Consider the following 1,836-nt stretch of genomic DNA (forward strand, 5'->3'; position numbering starts at 1 on the left):
CGTATATACATGGTAGAAATACAAGGGTATGCTCTTGCGCATATTTCCGAACCCAGCCAATCAGCGACTTTTCCAACCTTACGTCACACTGAGCGGCACATTTAAGCAGCGAATCTATAATAGTCATTTATAAAAGCATTTTGAGCGGACAATATGTGAATACAAAATAATGTTGATCATTTATGTGAGAGAAAATTCTGTTTTATAAATAAATAAATATATATGAACAAAAATATATAAATATAAAAAAACGCACGTGACATACGGATAAACGCTCATCGTTTCCCGAATTTGTCTCTCGTTGTAGATGTTAGAAACGTTATTGTTATTTGACGAATTTTATAATTATTTTATGTGGATTTGTCTAAATATATGATATTACAGAAAATATTATTATTATTAAGAAAAAAATAATTGTGTGCATTGAATAAAAATCATTGCGACGTACGGAAAAATTTCACATAAAACGAGATTTTAATTTCCAGTCATTTATTATTAAAATTCTGCGAATTATTAGTTTTAATCAAAACTGGTCGGAAAACGATTGGAAAAGAATTGTCAGCTGAGACGCAAAACAAAAATATATTGTGGCGTACGACATAAAGAACTATATATGCAGAGGAAAGATGCAGATAAAAGATCAAATAACAATAAATGCAAATATTTAATATACAGGTTTTTTATTAGTAAATTTTGACATCTTTCTTCTTTTTTGCCTGTGATTTGCGATTGCAATCGCTCGGTTCATTTCGCGCAGCCTAATATATGTCCTAGTCCTAATGAGGCATAGTAATGCCTCTCTCGGTATTTTAATTTTCAATTGTGGTTCTATTATTTTTGCTAAGTTTTGAAATATAAGATTTTCTTTATTCAAACTGGATCCGTGATATTTAGCAAACTCAATATTCATTATACGAGCACATTGTAATAATTTGTCACTCGGATACATACATTTTCCTCGCGAAATAACTTGCAGCCAATCTTGGTCACCCGTTGTTTCCAATTGACGCGTTTCAATACCTAATGTTTTATCTGTGCTTTTAAATCTAAATGCTACGTATCCGGCTATATATTTTGCTTTATATTTTGCTGGTGTCTGTTCTTCTGTACTGGACGATGCTGCTGTCTGTTCTTCTGTACTGGACGATGCTGGTGTCTGTTCTTCTATACTGGACGATGCTGGTGTCTGTTCAACATCCATCGAAACTTCATTTGATACAGGCAAAGGCATTGTTTCAGCTAACACATTTTCGTTTGATGTTAGTGGAGGTACTGCATGGAGATGCAACGTCGGGATAGCATCAGGATGTATCTTCCTAGTTCGTATAGGTGAATAACCTAGTAGATGTTCTTGTAAGGGCTTCGTAAAAGCTTCATCAGCAAAATGCTTCGAACATATCCTAGCTGAAGCAAACAAGGTTTAAGATTCTTAAATATATGCTTATAATAATAAACAAGAGAAATCTATACAAAAGTACAAACCATATTTTGGTGAAATATTTTCTTTTCCGCATGCTTGACGCCACTTATTAAACAGTGCTGGATCCTTTGGGAAGGAAAAATATTTTATTTTTTTTCCTTCGATCTTTCTGGTCTTTGCCGGATAGTTCCCACACCCTTTCACATTACACGTCATTGCGTACACTGTAATAATCACAAACGAATTACTCGACATAAACAGCGAACCGAGCGAACGCAGCCATTGCGAATCACCGAGTACATCCGATTCATTCCGATGCTACACGAATATGACGTAAGTTTACATAAAAGTGGTGGGAATGCGCAGTGGTCTGACACGGTATGAGCATACCCTTGTATTTCTACCATGCGTATATA

General features: G+C 34.7%; 1 protein-coding gene across 2 annotated transcripts; it reads right to left on the reverse strand.

The window, feature by feature from the left end:
• Window positions 1-661: 661 nt before the first annotated feature.
• On the reverse strand, window positions 662-1,749 carry LOC112455900. 2 transcript variants are annotated; one of them, XM_025018114.1, is made up of 2 exons: window positions 1,483-1,749; window positions 662-1,400 (listed from the first exon to the last, which is right to left on the reverse strand). In XM_025018114.1, the coding sequence occupies exons 1-2, from the start codon at window positions 1,512-1,514 to the stop codon at window positions 665-667; spliced, it is 768 nt and encodes a 255-aa protein (XP_024873882.1). In that variant the 5' UTR covers window positions 1,515-1,749; the 3' UTR covers window positions 662-664. The 2 variants fall into 2 exon arrangements, with proteins under 2 accessions (XP_024873882.1, XP_024873881.1); XM_025018113.1 differs by having other exon boundaries at window positions 662-1,404.
• Window positions 1,750-1,836: the final 87 nt, after the last annotated feature.

Source organism: Temnothorax curvispinosus, unplaced genomic scaffold (assembly GCF_003070985.1).
Source record: "Temnothorax curvispinosus isolate PA1 unplaced genomic scaffold, ASM307098v1 QBEX01006475.1, whole genome shotgun sequence".
Taxonomy (NCBI): domain Eukaryota; kingdom Metazoa; phylum Arthropoda; class Insecta; order Hymenoptera; family Formicidae; genus Temnothorax; species Temnothorax curvispinosus.

Bases quoted from the DNA above. Each gene is read 5' to 3' on its own strand.
- LOC112455900 (XM_025018113.1), bottom strand. From the start codon at position 1,675: ATGTCGAGTAATTCGTTTGTGATTATTACAGTGTACGCAATGACGTGT. The intron at 1,405-1,482 runs GTTTGTACTTTT...TGTTTGCTTCAG, and splicing joins AAATATTTCACCAAAATATG to CTAGGATATGTTCGAAGCAT.